The sequence below is a fragment of the Choloepus didactylus genome, chromosome 11 (genome assembly GCF_015220235.1).
Source record: "Choloepus didactylus isolate mChoDid1 chromosome 11, mChoDid1.pri, whole genome shotgun sequence".
In the NCBI taxonomy this organism is placed as follows: domain Eukaryota; kingdom Metazoa; phylum Chordata; class Mammalia; order Pilosa; family Megalonychidae; genus Choloepus; species Choloepus didactylus.
In genome coordinates this window covers 35,503,170-35,519,910 of record NC_051317.1, presented here as the reverse complement: position 1 = coordinate 35,519,910, position 16,741 = coordinate 35,503,170, and the positions used below count along the sequence as shown (strand labels likewise).

General features: G+C 46.3%; 1 protein-coding gene across 4 annotated transcripts in view; it reads right to left on the bottom strand.

The window, feature by feature from the left end:
• Positions 1-16,741, bottom strand: part of ANKRD33B (ankyrin repeat domain 33B) — an 89,934-nt gene that overhangs the window by 22,799 nt on the left and 50,394 nt on the right. For 3 of the 4 annotated variants that reach the window (XM_037798921.1, XM_037798920.1, XM_037798924.1), the window contains exon 2: positions 3,748-3,877. In XM_037798921.1, coding sequence (XP_037654849.1) covers positions 3,748-3,877 — 130 coding nt within the window. The remainder of the gene's footprint in view (positions 1-3,747; positions 3,878-16,741) is intronic. The other variant, XM_037798923.1, reaches the window with a different exon arrangement.

Sequence of the window (16,741 nt, the reverse complement as noted above, 5' to 3'; positions counted from 1 at the left end):
AATGTTCACATCTAAAAATTCCTATGCTTAAAAAAAAAAATTCAAGAGAACACTGAATCCATGAAAAAGTACTAAGCAGGCATTTATGGGAAGGAACAATTTGAAATCTGGAGAACTTGCACGAAGATAAGAAGAAATTTTACCTGCCTTTCTGAACATGGTACTCTAGACCAAGAATATATGCTAAGAAAACAAAGAAGTGCAAAGAAATCTTGACTTTCACTTGGGAGGTTTGACACGGGTGGCAGTGTTGGGATGGCAATTCTGAATCTTTTGTCAAGAAAAATTGTCTGAGGCTTAGAAATAAGCAGAGCAGTTCCTGGATTTCTTACAGTGAGTAAGGGATGTGCAGCTAATGTTTTAACCAGGTTATTCCACAGACTGTCGGGGCAGAAGCTAAGTTTTAAAAACCAACGGTCACTAACAGGGCAACTGAATTTCATCTGGAAGAATATAACAGGATATTCACACAGTCTCGGAGAAGCCCTTGCAGATTACTTATCAATCACAAAGGGGAAGATGTACCTTTAAAATGGAAATATGATAGACAGCATGGTAATCACTCAATCAACTTTAGAATCATCAACATTGGGACAAACTGACATCAGGGACTCCTGATGTGATGCCCTGAGGAGGACACAGCATCACTTGTGTAATATTCTTGCTAAAAACGTATGACCTGAATCAAACTCCGAAGAAACAATCAGACAAATCCAGACTGTGGGATGTTCTTCAAGACAAATTGTCTTGACTCCTCAAAAATGCTGATTTCATGAACAGGACCTGCTACATAATTTGTGGGTCCCAGTGCAAAATGCAAGCGGGTGCAGGGAGGGCGGGTGTCTTCAAAAATCATTAGGAATTTAAAGACCATGATTGCCAAGCCCTAAATCAAGCACACCCATGTGTGCACAAGGCCGTGGGGGCACAGCTTGCTCATGGATGACGCTGGCCCCACTCAAGACTGAGATTGAAAGGATGTGACAACTAAATGCAACACACAGTGCTTGCTTTGGATTCCAGATTAAAAGAAAACAAAAAAGCTATAATGGAACATTTTGGTGCAATTGGGGAAATCCGAATGTAGGCTTTAGAGTAAATAATTTTATTACACCAGTGTTACATTACATCAGTATGGTAATGATAACGTGTATTATAAGAGATAACCATGTTTTTAGAAAATACATGCTGATGTATTTAGCGACAGATATTTGCAACTTACTTTCAGATGGTTCCGGAAAGAGAGAAGGAGAGAAGAAGAGAGGGAGAGGGAAAAAGCAAACCAGTAAAATGTTCACAACCATTGAATTTTAGTGAAGGATGAAAGGGGGTTCATTATACTTTCAATTTTTCTAATTTTCCTCAAAATAAAAGCTTGGGGAACAATGTGCTTGCCATCTTAAAATCTCTAATGAAATTGATGAGAGAAAAGGATAAACATAGAACCAAGCAATTCAATCTACATATAAGAAAGAATCCCAGAAGGAGGGAATACAAGGCAAACAACAGCTTCAAAGAGATAATGGGAAAAAGTTTCTTACATTAAAACCATACCTAATTTAGAAGCAAAGCACATACAAATAGAAGGAACAGACATATATGATAATGAGGTTTTTTGGTTTTGTTTTGTTCAATGTCAAGAGGGAGGGGCAGATATTTCAAGTCTAAGCAGAAATATTGGATTAGCAACAAAGATGCAAAAAGCAGGCTATCCTCAGACTTTTCCTCTGCACCACTAAATGAGAAACAAGAATAGGCAAAAGATGGTAGCCCAGTAATGTTATACTCAGACAAGCTGTTATTCATGTGTGAATACAAAATAAAAACGTTTTCAAAGAGGCATGGATTAAGAAGTATCACAGGGGTATTAAACCAGAGTTAATAGCCTTAATATATAAAGACCTCTTGCAAATCAATAAGAAAGTACATTCTCATACTGTCCACGACCTAATCCATGCCCCTGGCTCCAACCAGCCAGGAACTCCTGATAATCCCCAATCTGCATTTCTTCATGGACCCAGTTTTGAAGCTCCATCCTCTCCATCCACCATTTAGACCTATTTACTTGGATGTCCCATAACATTTCAAAGGCATATGACAAGAAGGGACCGATGTTTCTCCAAATACCTCTTCTTCTGCATATCTCCTTTATGCAGGTAATGTTATTACCTGTCCAGAAGCTCAGAACCAGCCCACATCACAACCCTGAGACTGTACCCTGTGCCACAGAGCTCTTGTTCTTTCCAACCCCTCTGACTCCTCCTGTGTGTCTGTCGGGATCTTCCACTCCATTATCCCACATGCTCCTGCTCATGCCACCTGGAACCATCCCCTTCACAGTATCAGACCCTTCATGGTCTTGGTCTGCCTTCCTCGGGACCACCCCTCACCCCCACACAGACACAGACACCCTACAGCCACACCAACCAACTCCATTCCTAAAACACACTGAGCTCCCTCTTGCCCCCGTGGCTTTGCAGTGCAGACACTGGAACAACCCACCTCTGACTCCTCTGACACTCAGCTCCAGCCCCGCTCTTCCGTGACCCCTTGTCCTAAAATCCAAGGCCCCACGGAGTGCTCTTTTTCCCATGGCGCCCAGCACTGCTGCCAGCCGCCGCTGAGCTGTGTGCCTACTTCTCTGTCCCACTTCTGCACCCTGGGTCCCTAACAGGGGGCCCGGCTTGGGGGAGGTCATCAGTGCCCAACTTCTGCTCCATTTACACTCTTGCTACTCAAGAAGTTGCGCACATGGGCTTTCAACGCCAACAAAATCTGCAAGGGAGGCAAAGCTCCACGCTTGGAAAGCTGTTGATGGGAACACTCGTCAACAGAGCCTCTCACCTTTCTCTGCTTGGGGAGTCCTCCACCGTGTGTGTCTTGGCAGAAAGAGTCTGATTCTCTAACCATCTCAACAGCTTCACAAGCTGCCTACACTCCTTCAATAACCCAGCTCCTTTCCTTCCTGACTCAGCCAGAGGCAGCTCCTTGCTGGCAACTGGGGACCTGATCGATGAAACAGATCCCATTTCTGGAAGCCATGTATTTTGAAAGTGGTTGGATATAAACCTGGTTGACACTGTGGTTACAAATGAATTGTGATTATGGAGGGGAAAAGTGCAGCTCCTGTGCTAGTCTCCAAAGCCACGTGGACACAGTTCTAAAAGGGGATGCAAAACGTGGTCAGCAGTGTTGGTGCAAGGGCTGGTTCTCAAGATGACCATCCGGGCTGACGGAAATGTCCTCGGATACGTATTTACAAGACTCTCACTAATTTAGTCCCACATCGTTACACCAAAACTGTACGATCTCTGAGAGAGGAGCCTCCAGGTATTCTTTAAGTCTACAGGCAAAGAACAAGGTTGCCTTCTAAATACGTCCACTTGTATATAACTATGACTAGAACACACGATTGGCCTGTTCCACCAGGAGCTCCCCGGTATCTTGCTGGGCGGGCTGCGACACTGTGGATGGGCTCATGATGAGGGCGGTTTTGGTCCTGAAGGACCTGGGCAGTGTCAGAGCTGGAGCTGCCCGACGTGGAATCCTGCACTAGTGGGTAAACTTCATCCCGTCCCAAATGCACAAGGAGAATGCACACTTCGGAGAACACGCTTCCTGTCAATCACCACTACCACCACCCCCACCTCACACTCAGGATCTCGGTTGGCGCACACAAACCCCCCGTGCTGCACGGCCCTTGCGTCTGGCTGAAGCTCAGGCACTGGGGGGAAAGCCAGGGCTTACCTGCCTGCGCGGCTGTGATGAGGGCCGTGTTCCCCTCGCTGTCCTGCCAGTTGACGTCCACGTGGGGGCACTCGGCTAAGGCCACCACAGTGTCCACAAAGCCGTGGTAGCAGGCGATGATGAGGCCGGTCTGGAAACGAAGAGGGGAGTGGGTCAGAGGGGCCAAGCCCGAGCAGCAGCCATTGGCACTGCAGACCCCACCGGGGTACCCCTGCTCTCTGCGGTGATGCATGGCGGGTGACGCACAGGGGGTGACATGTAGGGGTCAGAGTATGGAGAACCCCAAGGCCCGGTTCTCCATGACAGGCAGGAGCCAACCAGCCATTCATTCACTCACTCTCGATATTTATCGAGCACTGGATAGGAGTCAGGCTCTGAGCTTGGGAAACGTCAGTAGCAAAGATCCCTGCCCTCCTGAGCTTCCTGCCAACGGGAGGAAGACAACCATAAGCTATTGACATAATACATGAGTATCTTAGTTTCCGAGGGCTGCCGTGACCAAGTACGACAAACTGAGTGACTTAGAATAACAGAAATTTATTGTCTCACAGCTCTGGAGGCCAGGGGCCCAAAATCAAGGTGTCGGCTGCCCCCCTCCCTCTGGGACCCACAGGGGAGCTTCCTGACTGGCATCTTCTAGCTCCCGGTGTTTGCCAGCTGACCTTGGCGTGCCCTGACTTGTAGATGCATCCCGGCTGTTTTAGTTTGCCAATGCTGCAGAATGCAAAACACTAGAGATGGACAGGCTTTTATAAAACGGGGATTTATTTCGTTACACAGTTACAGGCTTAAGGCCACAAAGCGTCCAAGGCAACACATCAGCAATCGGGTACCCTCACCGGAGGATGGCCAATGGCATCTGGAAAACCTCTGTTAGCTGGAAAGGCAGCTGGCATCTGCTCCAAAGCTCTGGCCTCAAAATGGCTTTCTCCCAGGACATTCCTCTCTAGCAAGCTTGCTCCTCTTCAAAACATCACTCACAGCTGCACTCTGTTCCCTCTCTCTGAGTCAGCTCATTTATATAGCTCCACCGATCAAGGCCCACCCTGAATGGCGGGGCCACGCCTCCATGAGAACATCTCATCAGTCATCTCCCACAGCTGGGTGGGGCACATTCCAACAAATCTAACCAGCACCAAAAACGTCTGCCCCACACAAGACCACAAAGATAATGGCATTTGGGGGATACAATACATTCAAACCGGCACACCAGCTGTCTCAGCCTCCTGCGTCTTCATATGGCCTCCCCACCATGCCTCTCTATGTCAGTGTCCAAATTTCCTTTTCCTAGAAGGACTCTAGTTGTGTTGGGTTGCAGCCCACCCTAAGCCAGTCTGGCCTCATCATAACCAATTACATCTTCAAAGATCCTATTTCCAAATAAGAGTCTCACTCATGGGACAGGAGTTAGGGCCTGAACGTATCTATTGGAGGGGACATGATTCAACCCGTAATAATAAGTAAATTACAGAGTACATTAGAAACCTGCACAGGGTAAGGGAGGTTGGGAGTGCAGGGAGGGGTGTTCTGCAGTATAAAATAAGGCTGGGTATCATCAAGAAGGGGACACTGTGGCCAAGATGTGAAGGAGGAGAAGAAATAAGCCAAGGGGCTATCGAGGGGAAGAGATCCAGGTAGAGGAAACCGCCAGAGCAAAGGCCCCGAGTCCGGCCCACGCTGGTCGTCCCGGGTCCAGCCAGGAGGCCAGCAGAGCTGGAGCAGAGTGAGCAAGGGGGAGAGGAAGAGCCCACGGTCAAAGAGGCTGCAAAGGGCCTGGAGGCCATGGGGAGGCCTCTGGGTTCCGCCTGAGTGAGAACGGGAGTGTTCTGAGCAGGCAGGCGCCGTTATCTGGCTGCTGGGTGGGCGACAGGTGCTAGGCACGAAGGCTGGGAGCAAGGGGACTTGCAAGAGGGCTACAGGGCTACTGCTCGGGCAGGACGGTGGCTCCCACGAGAGCAGGAGCAGCGGGTGTGAGAAGTGTATGGATTCTGGAAATCTTTTGAAGGTAGACTTGCTGTTAGAAAGAATGTGGGGTGTGAGAGAGAACAATCTAGAATGTCTCCAAAGTTTTGGGCTGATCAATTGGCAATGCAGTTGTCGTCATCTGAGATGGAAAAACTAGGGGTCAAGCAAATGTTGGGGAAAGTCGGGGTTTTTGGTTTCAACACGTTGCATTTGAGAATGTCTCTTGGACAGCCCAGTGGAGAGCCAGATAGAGAGCTGGATATATGAAAATGGAGTTGGGGAAAGAGGTCTAAGGTGGACAGATAATCTGATCATTGGTTTTGAAGATCTGTTAATTAAATGTTTACCAACTCATTAAGGAAATTGTGCTGGTTTAAATCTGTTACATACCCCATAAAAGTTTATGTTCTTTTAACCCACTCTTATGGGGGCAGACCTATTACGGGTGGGATCTTTTGATTAGGTTGTTTTCATGGAGATGTGACCCACCCAATTGTGCGTTTGGACCTTTTGCTTAAATTATTTTCATGTAGATGTGACCCTGCATTCAAGGTAGGTCTTAATTAGTTTACTGGAGTCCTTAAGAGAGCTCAGGGAGAGAGAGAGAGCTCAGAGCCAACAGACTGAGATGCTTAGCAAGAAGCTGAGAGAGACATTTTAGAGAGAAGCTAAGATATGTAATCCAGAGTTTGCCCCCCAGGAGCTGAGACAGAAGCCCAGAGACATTTTGGACAAGTTAACTGAAACCAGAAGCTAAACCCAGAAAAGCTTCAGCAGAGCCAGCCATGTGCCTTCTCATGTGACAGAGGAACCCGGATGCCAGAGGCCTTTCCTCAGAGAAGGTGTGTATCTCTTGATGCCTTAATTGGGACATTTTCATGGCCTTAGAACTGTGAATCTGTGAATTAATAAACCCTTGTTGTAAAAGCCAATCCATTTCCGTATATGCATTCTGGTATCTTTAGCAAACTGAAACAGAAATATAATTTCAGTAACTGGGACCTCCAACAAACCCATCAAGGTTGACAGTGGACTCCATGAACAACATGAGCGAGGAGGCGGCCTTATTTTTCTGTGTCCTCTTGTCCTGCCGGGGTTGCCAGGATATCTGTTGACTAAGCAGGTAGCTAAGTCAAATCCCAGGACCCCAATCCCATTGACCTCTGGCAAGATGAAGAAGTATGACAATGTGGCCAGTTGGCTTTTCAATGCTTGCAGGTGAGTGGGACAGGAAACGGCTGAGATCCATCAGTGCAGGACCTTCCTACACAGTCCACCACCATCCATGATGACCAAAAGGGGCACTCGTGAGGCCCTTGCTGGCTGCCAGGCCTCTATGTTCTACCTCTTGGGCCCCACACCACCCTCTGAGGAGTAGACCTCAGTCACCCGCACCCTTGCTTAGGCCACTTGGCGCAGGACATGGGGGGCCAGAAGGCAGAACTGGGCGCTGGCCTCAAAAATTCCTGCTCTGATCCTGGGCATCGCACGTCAGCCATGACGGATGGAGAGATGGCTTATGTGGGTGACAAAAAATCTGCCCCCCATCAGTGTCAGCCAGAGCCCACCCCATGGACAACAGCCAACTCATCCCCCACAGGGTCCATCACAATCTTTGGTAAAACACAAAGTAGCTCCACCTTAAAACCATCATGGTCCCCAACCTACAGAACCCTGGCCTGTCAGTCAGAATTGGTGTAGGAACCTACCAGTGACTCTGTGAGGCTTCCCTAGGAAATCCCCAAGGCCTGGGAAAGCGTTAACTGAACTGGCAGACATGAGACACTCAACCCACATGGGTGGACTTTTACTTTCTTCTTCTTCTGGGCTCGTGAACAAGGAACATCTTGGAGCATAACGGTGGCCGCTCCTCGCAACTGGTTTCCTCTCACTTTTGGTCATGGGACAAATTTCAGCAAGGGCTGTAGTGTTTGCTGGTGGCCTCCAGGAGTCCATTTTCTCCCCTCAAATTGACGTGGCCTGGTAACTCTTCAGGGAATTAATTCCTCCCAGACCGAGTCATGGATTTCCAGTGGGACTGACTTCACCCCAGTTCCAGGGCTTTGAGCCAATACCCTCGTCCATCCCTTGGGCACAGTGACTGGCTCGGAGAGGGGAATGTGACTCAACTGGGCCAATGAGAGCAAGGCAGCTTAGCAGGTGCCCCACAGAGAGCTACCCTTGTTCTGGATGACAGTTGGGTGCCAGGGGCATTCACAGCTCCTATGGCCACTGGGCCCAGAGGAGGGAAGGGAGATTTGCTGCCCAGAAGCCCACACTGGGGCCTGAGAGGACAGAGCTCACCCTCAGGAAGGCAGAGCAGAGAGACAGAGAGAAGCCGGTCCTGGAGGCACTGTGTGAGCGGCCGATCAAGCTTCACCTGACCCAGATGGCTTCAGACTTTTCATCATGTGAGCGGACAAATTCCTCCACTTCCTCCTCTTGTTGTTTTGGCTTAGGCCAATGCAGTTGGGGATTTCCGTCACTTGCAGAGAAACGAATCCTAGCTCATTCGTAAGCCATATTAACTGGGCATCAATAAAATCTCCTTGCCTTCGGTCTCGGTCTCTGCTGGGCATTAGCAAGTTTTCCCACCTGTGACCCCCTCCTCCCCCATGATGTACTGATTCTGCCCCTCGAGAAGTCTGGGGCCAAACCCGGGAAGAAGAGGGCGAGGTCCGGGGCTAATGGGCCAGGCCTGCCCCTCACTGCATGGGGCTGCAAAGCTCCCATTTAGCCACGCCAGGGGCCCAGTCCTATTTTTACCAGAACTTTAACAAGAGTGTCAATTTTCACAGTGGGGGCACAGACAACCCCATCTGCCAATCTCAATAAAGTTCCTCCCAAAATAATATTAAACCACAAACCTCAGAATTTGTAAAGGTTTAAGAGAATACCATTGATTTTTTTTAATACTTACTTACCCATACCATAGCAGAATCAACTCTATAATTTTGGGACTACAGTAAAGGCTATTTAATATACCCTACTTCAAGCATATTTTGAAAGAGAATATTCCATAAGTTCTCATATGAAAATCGAACCTTTTCGAATCACTTCATTTTTAAAGAGTAAAGAGCAGGGAGAAAGCCCCCAACAGACTTTACTTTCTCCGAGGAACTAAAATGCTGGCTGCCGTCGAACCTCAAATCTCCCAGCTAACATCAGGTCACTGTACTTAAAGGTTGGGAAAATGTGGGGTTCCACCTTGTGTACACCAAAATCTCATTTTCTTAACTTCTTTAGATAGAAATAGTTCTCAAGTCATCCTCAATTTCCTGACATATAATTACACAATTGGCTCATATTTATTACAGAAAAAATCCAAAAACACAGGGAAGAAAAAAATGTCTAGCTTAGACTCACCATCACACATGCCGACACACATATGCACAAACGCATATATATATACTCGTCTCTTTAAACTGAATAGTATTATTCACAATGTTTCAGGAACACATCAGCAACATCTCTGCCCACCCGTAAAAGTCTATCTGTGTCAAAACGTCTAGAGTATGATATTCTATGCATGTAGGATCATAATTATTTAAGAAACCCCTACTCTTGGGTACTTTCATTATTTGTTTCTTATTTTTTCTCCACTATGAGTAAATCCTGAACAAAAGTCCCTAGAGCTAAGGCTTTGTACATATTCCTTATTTTCTCAGTAAACTACATTCTTAGAAGTAGTCTTTCTGGATTAAAGGAAATAAATATTTTGAAAGCTTTTGACACATATTGCAAAACTTCCCTTCATAAAGGTCCCAAATGACACTCACCTTTGCCAACCCCGGGAATCCGGTGTTCATTTTAAGGTCTCGGGGTTGAAAGGAGGGATCCCCATTGGTGGATAAGAAAAGGAAACCCTCAAGGGCCCTGACTCTTGAATTAGCTCTTTCAGGGCCCCCTTGCATCACTTCCTACCCCCCCAGGGAGCAGTCTGTTCTGGAAACACTGCCCCCTGCCCCCTACCCCACTCTCGCTCCTCAGTCACTATAATGGTTAGGCATGTGTCAACGTGGCCAGGCGATGGTACCCAGCTGTCTGGTCAAGCAAACACTGGCCTAACAATTGCTGCGAGGACGTTTGAGGCTGGTTAATAAACCAACAGGCTGGTTGATTAAATTATCAGTCAATTGACTGCAGCTGTGACTGATGACTCACTAAAGGGCGTGTCTTCCACAATGAGAGAATGCAATTGGCTGGATTTAATCCAATTAATTAGCTGAAGACTTATAAGCGAGACAGACAGAGGACCTTTACTTCTTCTTCCGTTGCCCAGCGAAGCGTTTCCTGAGGAGTTCATCGGACATATTCCTTGGAGTTGACAGTTTGCTGACTGCCCTACAGAATTTGGACTTGTGCATACCCACAGTTGCATGTGGGTAAAATTTATAAAATTTTATAAATTTTATAGTCATAGACACCTATCATTGATTCTATTTCCCTAGAGAACCCTAACTAATACAGTCACCAAAAGTTATAACTTCTCAAAGTGTGCAGCTGGACTCTGCTAAAAGCAGCCTTGGAAATCTTACTATATGTGTGGGTCAGAAATGCAGATTACCAGAAAAAAAGAGAGAGACAACTCTACTTGAGGAGGCAGTATAAAAAGGGTATTAGATTCAGCAACAGTGACCCCAGCCTTCCCCCAGGGGGTCCTGTGTTATTATTAAGGCTTGTTTCCTTGATCCCTACCTCCTAGGGTCTGTTCCAACAGTTTGACATTTCCATGTTTAAAACTACTGTTTGACTGTATTTTAAATCCTCTGTCTTAGCTGGGGGCTCTTCGGGCCCCCAACAGGAAAAAGGAAAGGAAGGTGCCATCAATGGCAACCCCAGAGCACGTTCTCACGAGGGGAACACTGACAGACTTATCACAGATGCTGATACTGCCTACTTATGAGTCACCTGAAGGCCACCTCCAGGAGGTTCCCTGAAACCAGAAATAACTTATTTTTTGTATTACAAGCAGAGCATTTCATAGACTGAAATAATAATTTTAACAATTAAAAAGTAAGCTACCCCCATTTGAAGTCAGCTAGAAATTCCAGTCCCCCAAAACATGACCCTAATTCTCAAAGCGTACACAAAGTAGAAAAATTGGAATGAGGAAAACAGTAAGTTGAGATGTCCCTGATTAAAAATTGCAGAGGTTTGTATATCAGAAACCTCAAATGAACAAACAAAAACCCCATTCCTGGCAAGAAGAAAAGATGATAACCAACACCTGGAGTCTAATATTACCATTTATTATATTAACAGAATAAAGATGATTCAAAAACAAAAGAAACGTGAACATCACATAAGTGGGTTCAAGCTCTGAACATAAATCACATGTGGAAAATGCAATGGAAACATCTAGAAGGATCACACCAAGACATTAACAGCAGTCTCCTCTATGGAAGGAAGGAAAGTGGGGGGGAGAGGGACGTTTTAGAAAACCACTTTCACTTTTTACTCTATTTCTGCAGTTAGAACTTGCTATAATAAAGCTGTACTCAAGAGGAACTTAAGTCATTTTAATTAACAATGAGAAACAAGTAAATATGTGCAATGTTTACATTTATGATGTACTGAAGAAAGGACTTTTTGCAAAGGGCTGGGGAGGGGTGGATACGACATCACAGCCCCACCCAGTCGGCAGGAGAAAGAGAAAGGACAAACAGCCAAGAGAAGAGACCCAGACGCAAAGAAGCACGTACAAACCCTACAGCCGCACGGCACTAGAGTAAAGAAAGTGATGGTTCTGATCATCCAGAAGCAAAAGGAGAGTAATGAAGTTCCCACGTAGGTAAAAAATTTCCATCATTCATTGTGATGTTTTTTTAAAGTTTGGAACAAAAAGAGTAAACTTCAGTTTCTTGAAAAATCCGTTTCTATAAAACATCCTTCTCCAACATAATGCCACTGACAAGAGGAGGAAACGTTGATGTGGCTTTATGGAAGAACTTAAAGAATTCTGGCCTCTCAAGATACCTGACGTTTCTAAAAGGCTGCCATAAATTCCCACCCACGTGCGTGCAATTTGTTGGGTAAAGTGTGTTAGGTGTAGTTTCAAGAACCTGATTTATGATCAAGCACCACGATGAGAAAGTCAACTCCCCCAACAGAGACTTTGATCTACGCAGCTCACTGCCAAGTTCCCAGCTCCAAGAACAAGGCCTGGAACTATGACTGCTAATGGCTGCTAATGTTGCTTACTGAGTAAATGAAGGAGAGTACTGAGTTTTTTGCAAACTGTTTTTTCCCAGAAGGTAAATGGAAATGTCCTTTGCACTATCACACTTCAAGGTCAATGGGCATGGCCTGGGCCTCTCCGGCAATGACCTCCCACCCACTCCCCCAGGTATACACCTGGCGCATAAACTGGGCTTGGTGTATACACTGGGCTTGGTGTAAATGCTGGGCTTGGCATATACACTTACAGACATCACTCTTGGGCATTTGGAAGGCAAAAAATCACCCAGCAAGTACAATCCAGTGCCATTACTTGCCTTACGGAGTTTAAGTAATTCTCAGGACAGCTATCACTTTGTACGCGCTGTTTTCCTTTATATCCCTAATGTGACACGTTTTTCTGTCCGAGCCGTGCTTTCCGGTCCCCCGAGATCTGTCTACAGCTGTGATGGCTGGTTCGGTGGGGGAGTGACGGGACATAACCAGCAAAGTCAATCACCTCCAGAAGGAGGGTTTGGGAGCCAGGGGGTCTGTCAGGATAAATGTTACGAAACAGATACTTCTAGAACTAAAACTGCAGCAACATTTCCCTGCATCAGCATTTAAGGTGATAAAAATTAAAATCTCCAGGGGCCCAAGAAAAGGATATTCCAAGGGGGCAGCTGGGGGATCCAAGGATGCAAATAAATTATATGATCTTCTCACAGCACATATAACAGTGGCATAAAGGGATGAAGCCAGAAGGAACTGGCTTCCCCTTCTGCCTCTCACCAAAGGCACAGGTACACGCAGACTCAGCGTGGACGCAGCCTGCTGTAAGTTTTCCATTCTCCAGGCGTTTTAAAGACCCCTCTTTACTGTCTGTATTAGCTTCCTGGGGCTGCTGTACAAAGTACCACCGTCTGGATGACTTCAAACAGCAGAAATGTCTGCTCTCACGGTTCTGGAGACTTCCAGGGGAGGAGGCCTTCTGGCCTCTTTCAGCTTCTGGAGGGCCCAGCTGTCCCTGGGATTGTGGTAATGTCACTCCAGCTCTGCCTCCTTCCTTGCATGGCCGTCTGTTCTCTGTGTCCATCCGTGTCCAGATTTTATTCTTACCAGGTGTTCCGGTTTGTTAATGCTACCATTTTGCAAAACACCAGAATGGATTGGCTTTTATAAAGGGGGTTTATTGTTTACAAAGTCACAGTCTTAAGGCCATAAGCGTCCAAGGTAAGGCATCAACAATAAGGTACCATCACTGGAGAAGATTTATGTTGGATATATGTTTGGCAATGAAAAAACAAAGATAAACCAAGAGATCATGACAATTAAACGCAATCCATGTCCACAAAGTGTCCAAGGTAAGGCATCAACAAAGGGTACCTTCACTGGAGAAAGGCCAACGGCATTGGAAAACCTCTGCTATCTGGGAAGGCACGTGGCTGGCGTCTGCTTGCTCCCAGGTTGTGTTTTAAAATGGCATTCTCCAAAATGTCAGCGTCAGCTTCCAACAGCCAACTTCAAAATGTGTCTCTCAGCTGCAGCACCAAGCTCCTTCTGTCTGAGCTCTTATATAGGACTCCAACAATTAAATAAAGACCCACCCTGAATGGGTGGGGCCACAGCTCCATGGAAATAATCCAATCAAAGCTATTACCCACAGTTGGGTGGGTCACATCTCCATGGAAACAACCTAATCCAAAGATTCCAGCCTAATCAACACTAATACCCGTGCCCCCACAAAATTGCATTAAAGAACATGGCGTTTTGGGGAACATTATACATCCAAACCTGCACACCAGGACACCAGTCATACTGAATCAGGGCCTGGCATAACCCAGGCTGGCCTCATCTTAACAAATTGTATCTGCAAAGACTCCAAATAAGGTCACAGTTATAGGACCAGGGGTCAGGACTGAACACAACTCATGGAGGGACACAATTCAACCAAGCCACACCCTATCTATTTAAGCTTTTCTCCAAATGAGAATCCAAAGGAAGGAGTCTTTTATTAAAGAATCCTAAGATCCCATAACACCAGTTTACTGCTTAAACTGATTATAGAAAAATGTTGGGTAATGAAGCTACAGGCCCCGCTCCATGGGCAGAAATCCTTCCCATGGGCACAACTGGAAACAAACGAGTGTGAGAGGTCCCTTGTAAGGCATGTGAGCCCCCCAAGCCGGTGGCTGGTAAGAAGACCGAGCTTGCACGCCAACAGCCATTGCTTGGCTTAAATTCTCCATCAAACTACGAAATGGATGCTGTACAAGGCACACCCTTTCTTAAGAGGCCTCACAGGTTTTTCAACCACAAAGCACAGGAAGTAAACTTCCTCCCAGAAGGGTCTCCCAAGGAAATCAGATCTGCCTACAATTTATATGATGTGACATCTGTTTTCTCTTAAATACACACACTTGAAAGCCTCCCTTGGGGTACAGGGACGTAATCTGTGTGTGCTATTGAAGTTAAGTTAGTATCAAAGCAAACGAGATTGTTATAGATGTAGGATGTTGAATTTAACCATAAAGAAAATACTGGAGCATATGCAAACTCATATAGACAGAAAATAGAGTACGGATTTCCAGGGGTGCGAGGCAGGGCAATGGGGAGTTAATGCAAGAGTGGGGTGGAGGGAAAGTTCTAGCACTAGAAGTGGTGACGGCACCGCAACATTGTGAATGCGATTAATCCCACTGAATGGCGTGCTTGGGAGGGGCTGGTGTGGGAAGATCTATGTTGGATAAATGTTTCCACAATTAAAACACAGAAAGATAAACGCAGACGATGACAATTAAATGCAATCCACAATACTGGATGGAATCTAAGCATGAAGGAGGAAAGGCTCAAAAGGACATTATTGGCACGTAGAAAAAAACTGGAATATGGATGTAAGTTTATTATAAACAATGTTAAATTTCTTGAACTTGGTAACTATATGTAAGGTAATTACATGAGTAAATGTCCTTGTTTGTAGGGAATGTACATGGAAGTATTATGTATGTGTGCAAGGAGTATGATGTGTGCAACCTGCTCTCAAATGTTCAGAAAACAGCAGGGAGGGAGGGAGGGAGGAAGGGGAGGGAGAGGGAGGGGGAGAGAGGGGAGGAGGGGGAAAGAGAAGATGGCAAAATGCTAAAATTCATGGATCTGGAGGGGAGGGAATGTTGGAGTTCTCTGTTTGGGGTTTGTATTATTTCTGAAACTGTCCTGTAAGTCTGAAATTATGTCAAGATTAAAAAAAAAAAAAAAAAAGCCTCCCTAAGTGTGGTTTTTGGTCTCTAGCCAGCTTGTGTTGTGTGCCACACTCTGGGAAGTCTGCCCAGGTCCTGCCCAGGCCTGGTGGAGAGGGCTGTAGCGGGGGGATGAGCCCCAGCCCTGCAGATCAGACACCGCCCGGCCCCATGCGTCACTTCGCCTGAGCCAGCTCGCAGCAAGAGAGCTCAGCTCGGGCAACACACACCTCCCCAGGCAGGCAGGAGCTCAGCAGTGAGGAAAGGCTGGCAAAGCAACCAGAAATGGGTACAGCCCTGCCAGCTGCTTGTACCCACGAGGCTCTGCTACGGGCGTATGAGGGTTTACTACGAAAAATTTCAACTATAGAGAAAGTAAATTAGAAAGTTAAGTAATAGAGCAAACATCCACATTATCCATCAGCTACATTACAGAGGCTAATATTTCATCATAATTGCTTCAACTTTTTCTTAAGAAACCAATATCCCAGAAAGACTTGGATGTCCCTTTGTATCCTGCTCCCCCCACTTCTCCTTCCTCTCCAGAGGCAGCCACCATTGCCTGCTTTGTTTTTGAGTTTCTATTACATATTCATGTCTCCATAAACAACGCATTAAATATAGGGTGTTATTTTGTATTTCAAATCTTTACCAAAAATGGTAAAATACTGTCTATTTTTACTTTATTTTATAAAAATGTTTATCTAATTCCCCTAACTGACAAAACAGTGAAGTTACTTCCCAACATCCCACTTGTAAACAAGGAGCGGCACTAAAACGGAAACACGGATTTGTGTCTCCCAACGTGTCTGTGCAAGAGATTCTTGGTGTCCGCACCTGTGAGCCGGGCTTTCGGAACCGCACCCCGGGAAGCAGTCAGAGCTGGGTACTGCTTTGTGGGGGGGACTGTTCTCTGCCTTCTGGATTGTTCCCCAGCGTCCCTGGCCAGGGACATCCTCCACTTCCCAATTGTGACATCCAAAAACGTCTCCAGACATTGTCAAATATCCCCTGGGGGGACAAAATCTCCCCGTGTGAGAACCACTGCTGTAAGTGCGCTAGCCGGAGGTGGAACGTGTGCCAAGATGCTCTCCCCAGTGCTTGCATCAACCTAAGCTCCACCACGGTGTCTGACAGTGACAGTATTTCTTCATTCATCCCAATGAGCGATATCGTGAGATGCGGTGGCTTGGAGTTATGTACCCGGGAAAAACATGTTCTTAATCCATTCCAGCGCGTGTGGACCCACTGTACATAGGCCCTTCTGATGATGTTACTTGAGTCACGGAATGGCTCAACTGGATCAAGTGGGATTTAATCCTGACCACAGGAGTCCTCTTTAAACAAAGTGACAGTCAGTCTGAGAAAAAGCCCAGGAAGCAAGACTGCCTGCACTGGCACGAGACGCAAAGCCGACACAGTCTTGGGGAGAAAGCCTCGCCTCCTCGGTGCCTCATCTGAAAACCGTGAGCAATGTTTCCGTTGTTGAAGTCAACCCATTGTACGGTATTTATTTTAGCAGCTGGGAATCTAAAACATAAGACTTAATTTTTGCCAATCTGAGTCATATAATGTGTTATTACACTAACTTGCATTTCCCTGATTGCTAGTGAGGTCGAGCACCTTTTGGTGTC